This window comes from Lepidochelys olivacea (assembly GCF_965140295.1).
Source record: "Lepidochelys olivacea isolate rLepOli2 genome assembly, chromosome: 10".
Lineage (NCBI taxonomy): Eukaryota > Metazoa > Chordata > Testudines > Cheloniidae > Lepidochelys > Lepidochelys olivacea.
Window position 1 is genome coordinate 21,286,634 of NC_140420.1, and position 18,483 is coordinate 21,305,116.

Consider the following 18,483-nt stretch of genomic DNA (forward strand, 5'->3'; position numbering starts at 1 on the left):
CGGCGCCCATGTGTTCCTGCTACGCGAACGACTCCCGCCAGCCAGGCTTTGCGGCAGGGCCAGGCTAGACAGACCAACTTTGGAGGGCAGGGCTGCGCCCCAGACCCGGCTTCTGACTCACACGGCCAGGAGCACCAGGCAGCACTGCTGAGGCTGCCCAGCCACTACCCCGCTTTTAAGCTGCAGTGCTCGCCTCCCTCCCCTCCAAGAGCCAACAACTGTTCTTGGAAATATTGTCTCAGAACAAAAAAGCCCAAGTCCAGGCACAAATGCGGGGTCTGAATCAGCCTCAAGGGGGGCTGCTGGGTCTCCCCATCAAGCCCCTGACAAGGTTTTTACTTCTCAACAGAAGGATGTAAACAAATCCCATCCCTCTCTCCCTCTCTCTCCCACTGCAAAATGGTGTTGACAGGACTTTCCCACCCCAGCTCTTTGTCCTGAAAATGAGGTTGGGGGGTAGAGAGGGAGAGACCAAAAGGGACCTATTGTGGAAGGGTTCTAACGTTTAATATAACCCAGCTGCCTGCATATCAAGCCTTTCCCCCGCAGTTGCTAGAGAGGCAAACTGTAACCAAATATGGAATGTAAAAGTCTTTGTCCTGTGTGTGTTACACTCGGTGTGTCCACCATGCAATGGCTGGATTACATCAAAGAGAACCTCCCCTACCTAGAGTGAGGCATCCTGTGTACTTGCCTGCTCCAGGGACTGGCTGCCTGCTGGTGGGCAGCTCAGGACACAGCCCAATTGCTCTAACATCATACTCCAGCACCCAGATTGTCACAGCACTTCAGAATCAAGGGATAACATATTTGTCCAGTTTTCAGTCTGTCTGATTCATTATGCTAATACCAGACACAGGAAAGCAAAACAAATGGGGAAAGACAGTTTCAGATTTTTAAAAAAAAGCAAATAGCTCCATTAAAGAGTCTAAATTGATTCCAGCATCTTGGTCAACTTTGGAAATGAAATACAGTTGCGAGGACAGGTTCTACTAGCCATGCAGCATGGCAGAAGGTTTTCTATCTCCCTGACTGGTGGTTGATAGAAATGGAGTAATTCACAGTCAGAGCTTTAAAGCTTGGCTCAGGAGTCACCCTTGGAAAGATAGTTCATGAGATCGACAACACCTGGAGCCTTATTACTTGTCCAAGTTTCTGTATTGCTTTGTGATTAACTGCCTCCCCTGAAATGAACAGGGAAGCCACCAAAAATAGTGCTGCAAATGCATCACCAGTTCACTAGCAATTATTTGCTATTTATATCCTGGCTGATAGGGATTCATTTTACTACTGAGGAACAAAGCAGACCATAGAATTTTTAGTCAACTCAACACTGTGTGTCTGTGGTAATTTTGGAGAGACTGTCTTTTTGTTAAGCAGGGTATAAATAGTAAGACATTTTGCGAATCCTGACCCTCGAAATTGATAAAAAGAATACATGAATCCTGAAAAAAAATTATAAACCCTACTCTGGATCTGTTAGCCAAAGCTTTGGTAAAATAGCTTTATTCCCATCTGCCTCAATCCATTTATGTAGTGTTTACATGCAGGTAAAACAGCAGGTGAGTTTAGACACTTCATTTGCAAAAAAACCAAACAACCAAACACATGACAGAGAGACGGTGAAAACAGTGCATCCATCTCTGTTCGGCTCTGGTTAGATCAGTCAGTCACATTTCCAGTAGTAGAAATATTTGGTTTAAAAAATCTCTAAAAGGATTTATCTATTTTCTCTCTATCAGATACAGGTATGAAGGGTTCTGAAATGATATTTCTATCCCTAAGACTATGGATACAGAATTATAGGGGATGGAATATCATTCTAAGCCCCTTCAGACCTGTATCTATATAGATTAGATTGCTGAAGCGGGTCTCAGAAAGGATAGTTTTTGCCCGGATTAGTTAATATTGTTCAAACTCATGTACTTTTTCATTCATCGATCTCTTAAGGTAGGATTATTTCAGAGGTTGTAGGAACCTACAAGAGTCAGGATGATAATGGAAAAACAGACGCCCACTCAGTACACACAATGGATATTCCACAGCTGTTAGGAAATCACTACAACTTTTTCAAAAGTTCTCATCACAAACATACAGGGTGGGATTTTTGAAACCATCTAGGGAATTTGGATGCTTAATTTAATTTTTCACACAGTAGCTGAGATTTTCAGAGACTGCCTAAGGGATGAATGGCAATCTCCTTGTCCTCAACCTATTTTACCAAAGCACCATATCCTGGCTTGTTTCAGGGTTCTGGGGAAGAAAAAAGGTGGGGCAGAGCTCTGCACAAAGTTTTACAATGTAAACATAAGTACTTGCTAAAAAACATTTCATAGTACCAGTAAGTAAGACACTATATATCCTATCTAGATATCTGCCTTCTTATATGGCACCAATTCCCATGAGGTCTATAAGAAATGAACATGGCTTCCTATGCTCTGCCTACAATCAATGTCATTTTTGAAAACATAAATTATAAAGCCCTGGTCATGAGTGAGTTAGTTAGGCCACGTTGAAATGATGGACTTGATGTTAGAAATCCTGGTTAAAGATTTTACCCCACTATTTTTCATTAAAGTAGTTTGCTTGGTTTCCACTGCTTGCTGTGTTAATCCATTTTGGCTGGTAGTGAGAAGCACACAGAAGCTGATTTGCTTTTTTATTCCCTCATTTGACAGTGTTTCATCTTCTAGGCCAGGCTGAGAGTATAGCTAACAAGGAGGGACACTATTGCTTTAGCTTCCTTAACTAGCTAATGGATACCTGAAACACTTTAATCCTTTTAACTTTATAAACAAAGTCACTTAAAGAAAGAGTGGCATTACTTATCAGAAATACAATACACAATATACTGGTGTGCCTATTTTATTACTAATGACCAAAACATGCAAAGCTTTATTTTTAATCACATTACATTGCTGAAAGCTGCTTTTAATCTGAAATTTTGTATATGCATGTAGGGAATAAGAATGTTGTCTAATTTAGGGCTAGACTGTGTCATTCTTACTCATCTTGAGGAGTACTTTTTTATGCAGACAGTTCATAGATCTGCTAGCAAAGTAAGGTACTTATGTGAACAAGGGTGTCACAATCTAGCCATTAGAATTATCAGGTATGGTTTCTTTTACCATACACTGCACTCTGCTTGCTATAATATGAAGACATTGTTTTGACATTAAATGGCCATTTTGAAGTTTTATAGATCTTTTGTCAGTTAAAATGCAGAAAAAACATTGACAAGATAAGCAGACTTATTCAGTGAAAACCATCAAACTAATTCATACCTTTTTAGGGATGTTTTGTAGTTCCTGTAGTTTAGACAAACAAGGCAAAGTGTGATCCTTGTTATATTTTAATATAGTACTCTCTTTAGATTGTGGTGTTGGGTGAAGGTGGAAGAAGATAAGGGGAGGGGGAGAAGGATGGCTCTTACATGGTATGCTTCCCATAGGATTCTAAAGTATTGTGCATTCCTAATTCCTAATGCTACCTCTTGGTCTTCTTTAGGTAAATTTGTTCAAAGTTAAGAGAATTAAAGTGTTTCCTTTATCCATAGGCAAAGAAAGAGAACTAGTTTCCTTTATCCATTCCATCCAAGAAAGGAATATAGTGTCCAAGAGAGCATTAATTCTCCCTCTCAATCTTCTATCTCCTATGAGAGGAAGTAAGGTGGAGGTAGATGTGGTGGTGGTGGTGGTGGGAAGACTTATGGTAGGGTATCCCCCCTTCTGAAGGAGCTACGTTGCCAGGTGAGATGGGGAATCTGGGTAGCAGTGGAGAGAGGTCTGTCTCCCCAAGTTGTTGCCCTAAGATGCAGTTGGATTTTTCTGTAAATAAAAACACAGTATCATATACTGCCCCCCCTTCACATGGGAGATGTGCACATAAATCAAGAGCAGTAAAGGGCCTAAAGGCCAAAGTCTGCAATCAGATCTGCACTGTATAGCTCCTGTTTTTGTTATAACTTATCTGTTTATGATAGTTTGAAAGCAGCCTCCTGAATATCTTATGAACTCACCTGAATTTTCCCACCCTCCAGAATGCGCTGATTTTCCAAAAGGAGTGTGGAACAAAATAGTCTGGATTGCCAAAATACTGAAATCCTTTGTGTGAAATTATTTCCCAGATTGGTTTTGACCCACTTTTGGAAGCAAAACAACAACAACTAACATTTCATGAAGTCACATCTGTATGAGCCTCTTCAAGCTTGTAGCCATAAGGGAGTTGCCTGACTAGATATGCTTTATAACTTCTTAAAACAGCATTACAGATCCAGAGAGCAAAATCTTACAATAAGAGATATCCTGAAGATTTGTGACACTCTTAAATAGCTTTGGGCTGATCTGATAGGTGGAAGACATTGCTCCATATATGTGTGATTTCTATCATTATCAGTGTAGGGAACAGACAAACGTCTCTGATTTGAAGATTATCATCTCATCCTGTAGAATGCATTTTCTTAAATTCATTAAATGTGAGGCATATGTATAGTGCGAATATAACTCTCTTATTTATTTCATTTCCCAGTGAGACCTTTAATGACACCTTCTTCAGATATTTATAAGATAGTACCATTCTACCATTCTTTATTGTACTTGATGGAGATACAATACAGAAGCAAAGTCAGCAAGTGAAAAACTATATATGGGTAAAGAGTAAAGACATGGTCGTATTTACTCAGGTTAGCCAAATGCGTGGAGGGAGAAGCCCTATGAAGCAGCCTGTTGTGTCGACATAGAGTTTCAGAAAAACAAGCATCCTAAACCAAGTACTTTATGTGGTCATTGTGATACATAAACATCCACTACCATTTAAAATTACATGAGCAAATCCTCAAAAGGGTAGAATGTGACTCTTAATCTGTAATATTCATTAAGACAATAATATGTCATCTATGTTTGATCTCCTATATATGTATCTTTTTTCTTGGGTTCTATGAGGTGCTGAGCATTCTTAATTTTCACTGATGTAAATGACAGATAAGAGTGTGCAGCATCTTGCATGAGATGTTCAGCTCCTTGAAAGATCAGGCCCTTTACTTGAATATTACAATATAAATTGAGGTAACGTTTTGTTAAAAAACAAAACAAAACAAAAGACATCCTGCAGATAAAGAGGTTTCTTTCTTTTGTCCTGGCCTTTGGCATTCTTAATGCCTGGTTGATTATTCCGTAATTAGCAAACAGGCACATATTTTTGAATTAGTATTAGACAATCTAAATGTGCCCAGATTTTCTAAGGTTTGGATTTTAAAAGCAGTTTAAAATAATAGGAGTGGGATACCTTACTCCCTGAACCCCCTTTGAAATGCTGAAGACTTCATTGGTATTTTCAAACACAGGGAACAGTTAATCTGGTAGCGTGTGGGATGTTATTTAGAGTATATAATGAATAATATTTACAGTAACATTAAAGGCAACAAAAAGGCCATCTCTGAAAGCTTGGTCTCCTAGACTGGGGAAATACTAATCCATGCATTATGAGATTACACCATTTTAACTCCCAGAATGAAGGTGAGACCTGTCATTTGCATTTCTTCCTTTTCCAAAAATGTGTCCAGCTGCCTCTTGAATTAAATCTATAATGCCGACAAACAATTTGTTTTGTATAAACAAATTCTGCATACATTAATTAGATACGAGTGGTCTCCCAGCTTCAGTCCATAACTTGTTTTCAAACTGAGGTTTGTAATAAAATCCTTTCCTTTCAGGATCATATTGTACATACACCTATGAGATCTCTGCTAGTGGCCTTTTTCTCAGCTACGTAATACAGCTCTGCTACTCTTGCTGTATAAGTATTGCTTCATATTGAAGTGTTGCTTCAGTACCTTAAATAATTTTGGTTACCTTCTTCTAACTTTTTACAGTATCATCAGGTTGTAACACAATCAGAATTGTACCTCACATTCTAATAGCATAAAAATGTCCACAAACACGAGGGAACATCTTATTGTGTATCTTATGTGCACCAAAGAGCAAAATCCAGCTCAAGATTTCTCTGTCTATCTGTAACCCACACATTTATATGGAGCTACTGTTCGATATTTCAATATAGCACATAGCAACTAGGAAAATAACTCCTGTCACACTGGTTCAGTGGAAGAACTGTACTGCATTTGCCTCGACTTTCATTAGTGAATGTATTTATTAATTTATAAACCAGATGCAGTATCTAGGATACTGTATGTAACTTTACACAAAAACAAACTAAACTGGGCATAGTGCCTAGTAAAAATATCCATTCTCTTTAAAAATGGATTAAAACGGTCCAGATCTGGTGACAAAGGAGGCAAACAATGGTCAGTGAGGTACAGAACTGAAAACACTTGCACTGAACCCTGAAGACATTAATAACACATGCCATATCATTCCTTTGCCTAAGGCCAGGGCTTTTGCAGGGGGACCAATTATTTTCTATGGCACAGTAATGGATCAGCTACTTATATGGCATACATCTAGTGCCAATTCTGCTCCTACTGAAGTCAGTGACAAAACTCTCTTTGACATCAATGGGAGCTGGATTGGGCCCCTATTAAACTGTGACTCTACAGTATATACGTTGTAATGTACAATATCAAGAACTAAAAGGACCAGAGTACATTGTAACTGCATTATAGATTTTGCAGATTTATTCTAATTGAGTTTAATTTTTATTCTTCAGGGCTCTTGCTGATGTTATGCGACCTCAGGGTCCTTGCACAACAGATCACATGGAAAGAGACCTAAACATTGTAGTTCATGTGCAACATTATGAAAACATGGAGACAAGGCCACCTGCAAATAATTTGCGTAAGTTGCATTATATTAAATCACTGTTTTGCCAGGCGAGTGAGTGATTATGATCAAAGGAGCTAGGACATGGGTTCTTGTAAATCAGAAAATATTCCTTATAAGTCCTTATTATTGAATTAGATTACATCAAGGACTTTACTCTGTCAAAATGGCATTTTCAACTGAACTAAAGTTAAATTATTGCATTTATTTGGGATTAGTTTTGGTGGCTGGCTGCCATTTATTTCATATCTCTGTCTATTTAAAAAGGCATTTTCATTCAGTTCTCAGATTATGACCTATTCACTGTTTCAGTATACTTGACAGAGAATACAAAAGTAGCCAAGTTTATAGTAAGACTTATAGGATGTTTAATAAGACTGTGAAGTCCAAAAAGAAAATGTTCTATGTAGGTATTTATACCAATTGTACAACCATAATGTCTGAACATCTTCCAGAAATGTAGTAAAGAGTAAGTAACTGGCATTTGTCACACGTGTCTCATTCCCTCCCTTCCTCTCTTTTTCTCTCTCCAAAGAGATAATTAGGGGAGGATTGTTTTATTCTTTTATTTTATTTTTAATACATATTATGTATTTTATTTTATAGTAGCTGTGCTATGTGCATGTATTATTGATAGCAATGTCAAAAAAGTGCACTTCACACTTGGTATGGAATGTGGCAAGGCTTCAGGCGGCTTTTAGATCCTGTGCAAGCTTGTTCCACAGTCTTGGACGACCCCCTAAGAAAGCTCTTTCTCCTGCTCAGATTAAGTTTCCCTTTTTGCTGGGCAGGTTTCTCTCTCTCTCTCTCTCTCTCTCTCTGTTCAAATTCAAGGTGTTTGTGAAAGAAAATAGCATAATTCAGAACAGCAGGCTACAGTGGACAATTTCTTTCTGTGTTGTCTATCTACAATGTGCTTTCTACTGCAAAAGTATTATGGATTTACTTCTTGATGTGTTTTAAGTATATTTAAATCACCAGCTAATTTGTCTTTCATATGTCTTTCTACAACTATATAGAGCTGACAGTTTGATCATCTTTGACCAAGAAAATAGGTTTTGCTTGGATCATATTGTACAATTGTTTTGAAGCCATATCATACCATCTGTTGGTAAAATGCGTGGGGGGTGGAGGGTCAGAGAACCCAGATAAATAATGGCATTTTTCATAAATACCACTCTTTGGGGTAGTGGCAGAGGCTAGGTGTGATTTCCCCCTTTTGTGAATACCAGGTATCAAGAGAGAGGAAAAGCTCCAATTTATGGTGAAGCTACTATGTACGGTGAAGCCTGGCCTCCTATTATAATCTGGATGCATAGCTTCCTAAGGAACCACTTGCCCTGCACCATTGAGAGGGGAAAGTACAGAGCTTTACAGAAGCACCTAATTCCCCCCTCCCCCCATCGACATCCACTCAAAAATACACCAGCTCCCAAAGGGAATTTAACTGCATGGAGCACATGTGAGCTTTCAAAGGTTTGATGGAAAGCTGGGAGTGCATGGTGTAGCCACTGCATCTATCCCTGCACTCCATATACCAATTCTATGCTAACTCCTGGGGGAATTCTGTTCCAAAAAATTAAAAATTCTGCACACAAGATTTTAAAATTCTGCAAATCTTATTTGTCAAAATAACACTATATAATCACACCAGTTTCAATTATTTTGGTAATTCCTTTCAAAATACCTGTCAGCAAGTCACACAATTTCCTCAGGAGTAGAGAGTTAAAGAAACCCCTGTAACAACCCAGTTCCTATTTCTCTTCCCCCTCCGCACCCTGAGCCCTGCTGGGGGGCCAGACACTCACACCCCGTCTGCCCCCAGAGCCCAACCAGACAGCCAGACACTCATACCCCATACCCCCCAGAGCCCAGCCAGGGGGCCAGAGTGCCAGACACTCACACCCCTTTCCCCCCAGAACCCAGCCATGCCCCTGCCAGCCCAAACACTCACACCTACAACCCCCTAGAGCCCAGCCACGGCCCCCCTCAGCCCGGACACTCACAGGCCCTACTCCCCAGAGGCCAGGGATCCAGAGGGATGCTGGGTCCCAGGCTTGCATAGAGTTTCCTGCATGCCACTGCCTCCTTCCTTCAGGGCAAGCTGGGAACTGCAGCTGCTGGTAACCCTCCAGTTTCCTCCCCCCAGCCTCGTCTTCTATTTGCGAGCTGGGCTCTGCTGGGTCCAGTGGCCCCTAGTGGCAACCAACATCTCTAAAGTCCATTTCTGTGAGGGGAAAAAGGAAATTCTGCATGCACAACATTAATTTGTGCAAAATTCTGCATTGCACAGTGGTGCAGAATTCCCCCAGGAGTATATACTGTTTGGTCTTCGCTGAATAAAAGGAGAGGCACCTCCTTCCTATGATCAGGTTTTCAAGCAGGGAAGGTGCATAGTGGTAAAGCAATTAGGTGCAATCCCATTCACCCCCATATGTTAAAATAAGGTCAAGAATCTAGGTTACAGACAAAAGCCAAGAAATGCACAACTTCTTATTTCATTGCTCATTTCTGGGTATTTCAGAAATCTTCACACTGGGCATTTAACAGACACTACCTTATATACTATGCTATATTAGCACAACACAGCAGATCTTTATTACCCTCATTGTATTTCTTAGATTTATCAATTTTAGGTACCATGTTTAACTCAATGATAGTACATGTTTGCAGAACCAGGATCTGAGTTCGTTTTTTAAAGGTGCCTTAGACGTTTTGGTGCCAATCCTCAACTGATGCAAGATACCATAGGCCCATCTGACAATTTACACAAGCTGAGGATCTGCCCCTTTGTATTTCATTTTCTTTGCTTTTCATGTTACATAAAGAAATGGAAATGAAATCTGGAATGTGTGCAGACATTAGCATGATATTCCTGTCAGGTTTATCATAGTTACATAAACAATTTTAAATATGTTTATTATATAACTGATAAATCATCATTACTTTTGTGCCATTATAATCAGTCATGAAAATACATACTTAGACAAAATGGGATTAAGCCACTCAACAGAATTAACTGGTGCTTTAGAAGCTATTACATTCTGTCAAGTGAATATGTAGGGTACAGAGTGAAATCCTTTATGAAAAAATATTTATTGAAATGGGCAGAAGTCAGTTTTCTACGTCAAATATTTTAGCAGTCTGAAATGTTTATGGTGGAGTTATGAAAAACTAGAAAATTTGGCAGCACCATCACCAACCTGTAACAGTACAGCATTACCCAGTGCTAATGTTAAAGAAATGAGCAACCTTTTAAAATATGTTTTTGCAAGCAAATAAATCTGAAACTTGAGTATGGTTCATAGGTCTAATCACAAGTTACTACATATGTAGAGCAGATGAAGTGGTACAAAATTACTGCATCTGCTGATGGCTACTATAGTAGTAGTAGTACTTTTAAGTTACAACCTTCAGGAACACCTCAAACTGAGACTGAAAGTTGCCGTCACAACTATTCCCTGCCTTCTTGCATCATGGAACAATACAAGTCATCCTTCTTGTATTGTTCCATGATGCAAGAAGGCAGGGAATAGTTTCATAGCCACTATGTACTCTTCATAGAATTTTTTTTTCAAATGTATTAAAGATTAATTTTCAAAAGCAAAGTATTATTCAAGAGTGGTTTAATTTGAGCGATTATTCATTTGCTCTTTTTGATCTCTTGAAATGCCACTTTGCTGATGCTGCCAAACCATACTGAAGCTGTTTCGGAAAGAAGAACTCTATCAAAATGAAATACCTTGCATGAACTCTGACATTGAAAAAGAGTGTGCTTAAGTCTTTAGATGACTTTTTACTAAAGAAAAAGGATTTTCTAAGCAGCCTGCAGTTAGCTCTGCTACTTGCCAAGATTAGGAATCCAACAAAAAGCTAAAATCCTTCAGAATAAGTGCAAAATGTTTCCATGTCTCTGCAGCCCAATGGATTGTAACTTACTTGGTTTGCCATTCTTCCTTTTCTGAGTATCCATCTTGGTGGATCTGGAGAAGGACAGATTTTGTCCTGTGCATATCTGAATCCAGACATGCTAAATGCTCACTGCTTAAGTTTTCTTTGACCTTTAATGGTTGTTACTGTCCATATTTCTCTTCTAGTAATGTGCCTTATTTTGGATTAAAGCCAAAACAGCTTCCCACATTTTCCTTCATCAGCTTGCATTACCACCAAATAGTGCATTGACAGTGAACAGCAAGTATTCACCAAATAACATAGCATTCAAGGGGTTTAACAGGAAATATTAAAGAAAATTAATTAGTGGATAATTCTAACTATTTAAAATATGTAGACATTTGGAATTCAGGAAAATATTAAACCTTGTTGCAAAATCTTGTGTTATATGTTTTTGTTAATTTCTTTTACACTTTCATAATTCTTAAGAGAGCAGCATAGTGGATCAATCTTCTTTTGCCATATTTTTCCCATTGATTACTACGTTAGGAGTTGGTAATTTATTTAACTTCTCAAGATCATAATGTAGATGCAGTGTGAGTCAAGAGTCTTTGAAGCTATGCTCCTCATCTCTGGAATACATTTCCCACTATTATTCCTAAATCTCAGTCTGACAGCATAGTGAAACAAATGGTTATGTTAGTGTTACCCACTGTCCTACAGATCGGCAAAATCTCAGTTCCTGCATCCATAGTAATAACTCACCCAGAAGTAGTCAACCGCCTTCCTAGTGCATTGATGGGAACCTGCAGATTCCCCCAGCTGTAGGTGGCTAAAAAGGGAAGCCACCTCTACATTATGGATTTTTTTCTAAGGTGAGAATTGTTTGTATACATTGTCTACATTTTAATTGAGTTGGGAGAGTTATGGGCTATTTTCCAATTTTAATTTTTTTATTGTAATTTTTTATTATAAAACTACAGGAATGTGTAAGTGCAAATGAATTGGCAGTGCTTATGTGAAGGAGATATTTAGTTATACTGTAGTAAGTGGCCAGTGTTATAAAGGCCAAAGTTTTGGACTCCATATAATGGTGATTATAAAGGAGTTTCAATGTATTGAAAAGAATTATGTGTTTAGCCGCTGTTTCCATTTGGGACACTGGATATTTAGAAAGAGGATGATTCTTTTGAAGTGATTGTGTGTTAAAATAACATGTTCCATACTGTTGTCTATGGTTAGTTTGTCAAAACAGTAGGCTTAGAATGCAAACCTGTGTACTGTATTTTATCTGCGTTTGTTCTGCTTTATGCTACTCATGGGGGAGGGGGAGCACCACAAGAAGGCAGAAGAAATGTCCCCTAAAGATCACCTGACACACTTCCTTGATCCAGAAGCTAGCCGGAGAGAAGCTGGGAAGTAGAGGCAAATGTTTGACAAACCTCAGTCCTGTTGCTGTTATGTGCAAGAGTGGAATATTGTGGAGCCGTCGGGGTGGAGGGAGCCAGCATACACATCTCATTGATTTGGAGCCGAACACAGCTACCCATATTTTTAGTGGCCGCTTTAGCCACACATTAACATCTAATTTATATGTGTTGGCTCATATAGCTCCGTCAAAACTTTGACGAGATGCCATTACCCTTAAAATTGCAGGGAGGGCTATGATGGATGAAAGCAACCTGCTGCACACCAGGCTGACAATGATTCCAACAGATGTAAATAAACAATGCACACTTCCTACAAGAAAATCTGCCCCGAAGAAGACATCCACACCTGCAGTTCCTGCTGACTTGCTATGATTGACTTTGCAACATCCTTTCATGGCAGCCATTCATGCCAGTCTAGTATCAATCTAGGATGAACAATGGCATATCAGGGTCATGGGCTAGGACCTTGCAGAGTGGCAGCAACTCTGGCATAGAGAGACAGGCATGCAGATGAATTTCAGAAGCCCTAACTTACATCCACCTGTTACAGCCTGTTAAGCATAGTCCAGGATCTGCATCCCATGTTGCAGACAGGAACAGCTAGAGTGACTGCCCAGTGCAGAAATTTGGCTCAGCACTCTTCAGTGGGACTGTGAGGCAGCAAGCAGATGATCAAACATGTGGTGGAGGAGTGCACAATCACAAGATTGGAGGGTGGACTGCAATACCTTGCTAGCCTCGATGATGCAGCAGTTAGATGGCTGAAAAATGTACATATTGACTTGGGATATATACAAAAGAAGAAGTCAAACAGTAATCAAAGGATGCTGACATTCTGGATAATCATTGTGTTAAGCCCTCCTAATATAGTGCTGGACAAAAATTCTCTTTCAAAAACTGATTTTTTGGATGAAAATTGGTTTTTCAACTAATGAAAATTTTTCTGGAAAACCTTTTTCTGTAGAACAATTTGATTTTTCTTAAAAAACCCCAAGAACATGAAAACTGATAACTTTTTTTTTTTTTCAATGAAAAATATTTTTTTTCTGAAGATAGAAACCCCCAGCTCTAGTAGTAAACTAGCAGAATATAACAAAGTTGGCAATAACTTTCAGGACCTCTTTTCAAACAAGCAAAATCTGAGGTCCTGTGAAAAACTGTGTGACTCATGCAGAATTCAGAGTAGCAGCTGCGTTAGTCTGTATCTGCAAAAAGAAAAGGAGTACTTGTGGCATTTTGAAGACTAACAAATTTATTTGAGCATAAGCTGTAGCTCACGAAAGCTTATGCTCAAATAAATTTGTTAGTCTCTAAGGTGCCACAAGTACTCCTTTTCTTCATGCAGAACTGCAATTACTATGACTGCATGCACAAAGCAGATATTTGTGCACACAAATGACAAGTTACTAGGCAACTGTCCATCCTGAGATTTTGCCATTTTCAGTGTCATCACATGACAAAATCCCATCTACAAATATAAAATACTGACAGATTGACATTTTAAAAAACCACCAAGTAGCTTCAAATGTAACTTGCTTTTGAACAAGTAAAAAGTGTATCAGAAAGTGACAGTGGAGAAGAAACATGGCCTAGTAGTTAAAGAGCATTGTACTGTGTCAGGAGATTTGGGGTCTATCTCCAATTCTGCCACAGATGGTACTATAATATTATTGTTTCATTTAATGTGAAAATATTTTCAATGGACTGGTCTGCCAGGTGATGGCATATGTTTTTTCTTTAACATTTTTGATGCAAACAAACAAAAAATGAAGAAACACTGTTTTGTTTTAAGGCTAGTAGTTAAAGTTAAGTATCTACTTTGTGTTATACTGAATTGGGTCTGATAAGAAGAAGTAGGAAGTTGACTGCAAAATATGTTTATGCAATATCCAGGCATATAAATAGAGTGAAATATATTATATACAAATTTATTCTAGAGTATACTGAAGCAACATTTATAATGACCCTGATCTTGCTCCCAGAGAAAATATTACTGTGGCCACCAGTGACAGCAGGATCAGCACTTATATCAATTGCTTGATACTGGCAGAAAGAAAGTTAGGATTTGCAAGAATTTTCAGCAGTTGCCTATATTTATTTAGAATGCCTAAGCAATAAATAAAACACTCCTGTGGCAAATGAGTTATTTTTATGTTTAAAAAAAATACATTTGCAACAAAAATGTTTACCTCAGATGATTCATTAAATCCTGACATGTTTCTAGGATATTTTTGCTTATGCATAAATCTTATTGTTGCTAATAGGAATTAAGTGTGGAGGCATCATGAAGAGACTACATTTTAGAGCAGAGCTAAAGGTTGCTACTCCTGTAAATGGAAGGTCCTTGGAGCCCCAGTACTATGTAGTAAGTTTACTGACATGATATTTGTTGACCACGTAATTGCACAGTTAGTTAACTTGCCATTATTGAGAATTTGCAAAGTTATTATTCTGGGTACAATATTGTCCTTGATCTGGGCCTTAAACTTCCACGGTCATCAATATGCAGATATATGGAAATATACAAAGGACTTAGTACATGATTATTTGCATCCTCTACTCAACATTCAGGCTACATAGTTACAGTAAAATGCTATTCTGGACCTGGTTCTGTATGGGCTGTTGCCCAGAGGAATTGGACTGTATTCTCCATATGTTCTTCTTTGGTTGCTCAACTTTTTATAGACAGAAGGTGCAAGTGGAGTCCAAGAACCCAGCCTTTACTGGAAAGAGGCCACTCACATCTGCTGAGCAAGGATAACAGGAGGTGTTGAGCCACCAAAGGGGTACCTGAGGTTAGCCAGCTGATGGGCGTTCCAGTGAAAGTGCACTGGAACTGTTGATGAGGGGGCCAGAGTTAGGTAAGAATGAGGGCGAGTGAAACTGCTAGCACAAATTCAAGACTCAGGGCTGGCATGCTTGTGAGAAGCAAGAGTGCTGTGGATGGGAGAGGGGACTGTGTAGTCAGTATGGGGGAATAGGTTGTGGACTGCTGACTTGGAAGAGATTCTGCAACATAGTTGGGAGTGGGGAAGTGATGATTTAGGAAAGAACAAGAACAGGGCAGACACTGCTGTTGTAGTGGATGGGACAGACATGGAGCTGGGGCTGTATTAGTTTTTTTATTTTCCTATTTTGCTCATATATCACCACAAATTAAAAGTTTTCACTAACTGCTGATAAAGAGTAAAACCAAATAAATCTTCAGATAATCCAAATGTATGAACTAAAAGGGAAGACAAGTGAGTTTAAAGAAAGGACACACCTATCTATCCTTTTAAATAATCAAGTAAATGAAAATTGATCAGAGAAAGAATGAAATACTCTACCAAGGAGATTTTATGCTGCATTGCTGTATATAGCTGATAATCTGCTGATTTGGAGCTAAATACAGATGGAGGGTTTCATAGGCCCACAAAGGTCTCCACAGATTTCTCATTTGTCATCATTCTTCTAATCCATTTTTTATAATCTGTTCTCTTTTTCTACTTTAGCATGCAATAAAGCCATTGATAGTACCAGCTGTTTCTGACACTCACCTGTAAGACCCTACTGTTGTAAAACTTAAGTCCAGACAAAAAAGCAGGTAATTTTAAACAAAGAAAAACCCCAAATGCTTCAGCTAAGAGGAACAATGAACTGGAAGGGAAAATGTTGTTCCAGGGCCTCCCATGCTGCAACCACTTATGCCTGTGCTTAACTCTTAATCATGTGAGTAGTCTCTTTGACTTCAATGGGACTGCTCATGTGCTTAAAGTTAAGCATGTGAATGTGTGTGCAATACTGGGACTCAATTTAGAAATTTAAATTTAGGCCTTAGTCATTAGTGTCATTATGTAAGAAATTGTTTTACTAGGGCTTATACAACCTAGCTGGAAAGCAGTTTAAAACTATTTCTAAAGATCAGATACTTCAAATAATCTAGACTAATTGATGCATCAAGACTCCTATGCAAAAAAACTTCTATGGTTAAGGCGGCCCTGGTATATGGGACACAGCTATTTTGCCTGTTATCTACAATGAGTGGATAAACACTCGTTTTATATCATTCACTCAGTAAAACAAATTCATCTTCTTCCAAGAGAAATCTACAACTACCACCACCACCAAAAGGGCACAACGTATTTTTATGTCTTGTAATTTCTGATTGAGGTTAAAACCACAGTCTGCACTACCTAGAGACAACTTTTTAAACTACTGTAAATTCATTTCCAGTTCCTGACTTTAGTTTAAATTATGCACATACTGTGGGATTTATAGCATTTGCAGGTTGCTGAGGGGATTTTTGTTAATATAATTATGGTTACAGAGATGAATCTGAGAACTCCAAGCCTCCCATGTTGGAAGCACAAGCTTCCAATCTAAAATTACAGTAAGTGAATGTGCACTTCATTGATCTCCTACATGGATTCAATCAGTCATTATAACTCACTGTTTAATTAGTTCTGAATTTGTGTTAACCACTTTCTGTTAATCATTAATATAAAATGTAACTAGTTTACATTTCATATTTTAATACAGATATATTATACTGATTTATAATAAGATGTTATGAACCTTCCTGAAAAAAAAACAGTAAATATTTTCAAGGAAATTAATTATTGTCACAGTTCAGGGCAACTGCACTTGTATTCCCCCTCTGTGATGCAGCAAGGGCACCAGGCTTCCAGCACCCTAGCTGTCACCTCTCTTGGTCAGAGACCTCTCCCTGCTTACCAGGGTTTTTCCAAGGTGTACAGTACCCTGCCTACTTTATTCTTCCCCAGCAAGGCAGACGGCATAAAACAGGACTGCATCTGTGCTTTGCTTATTCTTCAAAGGGTATCCACAGTGTAATTACCCACAGTTAAGTTACCACATACCTATTTCTAAGCAACCACACTGATTCTTAAGGTAAAAGTATTACAGAGAAAACATTAAAAACAATAAAAGAACATACACACATGCTATTAAGCTTACCAGAGATCCCCCACAACTCCAGTATGAGCTCTGGCACATGCCAATCCTTCCTACTCTTCCCTAAGGATAAATGCCCTTTCCTTGGATGGAAGGTCTTCCCTGTTTGCTGGATCAGAATGAAGGGCCTGAGTCAGTTTTAACTCAGGCTATTTATCAAAAAATCTTTAGTTTTTCCTTGGAAAATTGAGTTCTGAAGGGCAGCCCTGGAGGCTCCATGGGTGCTGGGGGGGTGGTGTTTGGTGGGACTGGGGCAGACTCCCTACCTGGCTCCTGGGAACCAGCAACCCCAGCTCCTAGCTCCATGTGCTGCCTCCATGGGTGGGAACCGTGGCCAATGGGAGCTGTAGGGGCGGTGCCTGCAGGTGGAGTCAGCATGTGGAGCTGAGGGAGGGGAGTTGCCGCCATGCTGGAGAGCCCACCTCAGTAAGCACCACTCCGCTCTCCAACCCCTAGCCCTGAGCCCCCCCCCCCCCCCAAAAAAACAAAACAAAACAAAAAACTCCTGCTGCTGGGGTATGGGGGAGGGTCCAAGACTGCCCAAGCAGCAGCCGGTGTGCCTGGCCCAGGGGCTGCCTGCTCAGGTGGCCCCTGGGCCAGGCACACAGGCCAATGCAGAAGTCACGGAAAGTCACAGAATCCGTGATCTCTGTGACAAAAATGGAGCCTTAAGCATTATCAGTCCTGACGCTCCTCCAGGCACAGCCTGTCACAGGCTTATTTGGTCCTTTTTACCCAGTCGGGCTTAGTGTGATAGAGACCACATCACAATGCCTGTATGTGATCACTACCATTAAAAACTTCAGAATGTGCAAGAAAGGTCCTTTTTTTTGGCTATTGCCTTCTTTATTGTGCAGTATGAACATATTTTTCTCTGTTTGACATATAATCATTTGTCTTTAGCATGCTTTTAATTTTCAGGTAAATTTAGTATATTTTAGTAACATATTTAACAATGTAAAAAGGTATTTGAGAGAAATACAACCATAGTTAATTATCACAGATTTATTTAATTTTGTGGTAATTAAAATTATGGTATTAAAAATTCTGTTCTTAAAAATCTATTTAGCATAAATTTTACAGTTTATAACACAGTTTAATTAAATGAATGTATCATTAATAAAACAAAAATTGTTTTCACAATTGAAGAGAAGAGTGCAATAATATTGTATTATATGGGCAGTTTCAGTCCGTACAACAACAACAAAATTGGAAAGTAGATAGTAAAAACAAGACTCATCTTGCTGTTGTTCATGGCACTTCTGATATATTGTCATATTATACATGGGAAGTATTTACACACTAGCAGATGAGGTCTAATATTAAAGTATGATTTGACTCTTAGAAGAACTTCTCCGCTACCTGGGTGATTCAATTTCTTCTTTGTATCATCAAGAGAATTGTTTACTAAGGGTCCATTCCTGCAGACA

At 39.0% G+C, this 18,483-nt stretch overlaps 1 protein-coding gene across 1 annotated transcript in view; it reads left to right on the top strand.

Annotated features, from left to right (window-relative positions):
- The window catches only part of SHISA9 (shisa family member 9), a 247,744-nt gene that overhangs the window by 3,724 nt on the left and 225,537 nt on the right, over positions 1-18,483 (top strand). The window contains 1 exon segment of the mRNA XM_084641662.1: positions 6,664-6,791. Coding sequence (XP_084497788.1) covers positions 6,664-6,791 — 128 coding nt within the window.